The following is a 2,768-nucleotide window of genomic DNA, read 5'->3' on the forward strand; positions in this document are numbered from 1 at the left end:
GGAAAGGCTAACTTCCACCTCTACCAATATGTTTACTTTATTTATATATTCCCTATCTTACTGGTATAAAACCTGGAGCATGGCAACCATTCATTTATGTTTGAAGTATTTAAAAAATGAGTGACTACATCAATAAATGAACCCAGAGGGAGGCACAGGACTTTATTATGTGGGGAATCAAGTTCATGGAAGGAAGTGGAGAAATCTTTTGCTGCAGCCTGCTGGATTAGACAGCACTTTTTATTTAGGAAGAGTGGAGACCAGTGAGACAAGGGCTTGATTTAGGATTATACTGTGAAAATGGTGACAGTGGGTAAAATGGCATAATCCTGATGGATGGTCGGCTTCTCACCAGAATGTGTATGTGGCTTCTTAACTGGCACATGTTTTTTGTTTTCTTCATAATTAACACAACATAATCTCCCACTTAGACATCCTATTTCATATATTTCTCCTACTTTGCATTTCTTCCTGCAGTAGCCTGTTATATTATTGAAGCATTTTTTGAGTCTTGCCCCATCTGTGCATAGAAAACAACATTGAACCAAGGTTAGTGCATGAGAGAGAGAGCAGAAGAGGTAGATATATGATTCCCCACAAGTCATGGCCTCCTGTGGTCGTCCCAAGTGAACATTATTCTAACAAAAGGAAACTCAGAGGCCCCTCCTTGAAAAGTATCCCAAATTAAGGACATTCAAAATCCCAGGCTCTCAGCCAATGTCCAGTTGCCTCTGAAAACATTAGAACTGGTATGGAAGAGAGAGCTCAATTCCTGGTTATTAACCAGAGCCCTGGCAAAGCTGACTCTCTCCAGCAAGCTCCAAAGTCAGTACTCTCTCAGCTCCACCTCAGACTCATGTCCCCAGAGATCACTAACATGTCACCTTTGGCACAACTCAGAGCCAAAGCAACTTTTGAAAAAACATCACAAACAAGACTTTGTAACTTAATTGGGTTTTACACTCACTGATATGGGCAGCAGAAATTTCCCTTCGACAAGATCTCATGGGTCTCAGCAACAGGTGCTATTAAGAATGATTTCCCTTAATCTGGCTCCTTCTGTTTGTCATTTGTCACATTCTCCTTTATCTCAGATAAATGGGTTGCCCAGGGATCAAATTCAATTCAATGAATTTGGCGCTAGAGAGCTACACCGTCACCTACTCAGGGTAATGCTTTGAGATTCTAAGTTTCTTGTTTCTAATCCTTATTTGCCCCTCTACCCAAAATTTGAACAAGCCCAAAGAATTAAGATGGAGAACAGAGACATATTCTCCCTATCCTAAACTTCAGAATCAGGGAACATCTTTGAGGGTTAGAGGAATAATATTTTGGGGCCACAAAAATATAATATGCCTTCTTCCTAGGAAGAGAGAAGAGAACTCTCACTGACAGAGCTTTTACTGTGAACTTTGTACTTCATGCTTGTAAGCTCATGTAATCTACACATCAAACAGAATCATGAAATATAGTCATTATACTCCTTGACAGAGGAGAAAATTGAGATTAAAAGGGAATAACATGCTCAATTCATACAAGTCAATGATGAAGACATCTTTTAACCTCACATTGACATGACTTCAAAATGTGTGTTATTCTAATTACTGTTGTAATACAGGCTGAAAATGAATTTGGACGGAAAAGGGGATGGCCAGGCTCTCAGGTGAAAACTGTGTCCAGCATTTTAAAGATAATTCTAGATGATGAGTTCATGGATACCTCTGAAGAGGACTCCTGAGAGTACAGTATAGCCTTGACCTCCTCTTACCTCCCTGGGTGCTCTCTTCTAAGGCACAGACGCAAGCAAGGCAACCAGGAGAATGGGTATTTTTTTAAACGATTTTGGCCAAATATAAATAATATTGAAAGTCCTGTTCCCACTCTTATAAATAGTCATTTCTCTTAGGATGTTATCGTACGTTTGGACAAGTTACCTGTGGGTACCTCAAACAGCAGAATAATGAGAACCAGAAACAGCTTCATGTTTACAGACTTCCCAAGAGAAAGAGGCAGCGAAATTTTGTCCAGTGGTCCGTGTCCCACAGGTCTTTCAAGATGCAGAGTTTTGAGTGCTATTAGAGCTCTGAGCTCTCATTTTAACCCACATCGACAGACAGGAAATCCAAGTCCACCCCACCAACACACACACACCTACATCCCCAAATATGGAGCTCACAATCACAGAATGTTCCACCATATCATCCTTCCTCCCCCTTCCCCAGGACATGTGCTCCTAGAGAGCAGGAACTATGACTTTCCATATGAACTTTCACCCCATTTGGGTCAAGGTTGGTTGGTCATGTGCCCTGCTTTGTGTGGGATAATCCTATCTTATTCCTATTGTTCCAATGTTCCATCTGGCTAGGGCTGCCTCTCACAAAAGAAACCCAATTTGAAAGATAAGTTAAGTCATTAGTCAAGATAGACACAGAAGCACATTCAATAACAATTTTTTTTTAATGTATAAAGCTTCTAGATAGTCATTCTAGGAGTAACATTACTTTTAGGTTTGGCTAGATACATTGATATTATTTGAGAGTTTCCCATAAAGACTTGTCCATCTAGTAGAGCAAAATTCAACAACTGAAAATTCTTCAGAAGATCAAATATCCTTTGCACACCATTCAACTTACTATAAACTGGTCCCTGCTCTCCTCTCCTGGGACATTTTATGAAACCACTTATGTTTCTGCCAAACTAATGAGTACACCTTCTTGAACTTTTACTTCCTTAATCTGTTTCTTTTCACATTTAAATCCCTCTTTACA

General features: G+C 39.8%; 1 protein-coding gene across 1 annotated transcript; it reads right to left on the bottom strand.

Annotated features, from left to right (window-relative positions):
• Window positions 1-254: 254 nt before the first annotated feature.
• DEFB128 (defensin beta 128) lies at window positions 255-2,062 on the bottom strand. Its single transcript, XM_017511727.2, has 2 exons — window positions 1,935-2,062; window positions 255-520 (listed from the first exon to the last, which is right to left on the bottom strand). The coding sequence occupies exons 1-2, from the start codon at window positions 1,981-1,983 to the stop codon at window positions 288-290; spliced, it is 282 nt and encodes a 93-aa protein (XP_017367216.1). The 5' UTR covers window positions 1,984-2,062; the 3' UTR covers window positions 255-287.
• Between the last annotated feature and the right edge of the window lie 706 nt (window positions 2,063-2,768).

This window comes from Cebus imitator, unplaced genomic scaffold, assembly GCF_001604975.1.
Source record: "Cebus imitator isolate Cc_AM_T3 unplaced genomic scaffold, Cebus_imitator-1.0 Scaffold18, whole genome shotgun sequence".
NCBI lineage: Eukaryota > Metazoa > Chordata > Mammalia > Primates > Cebidae > Cebus > Cebus imitator.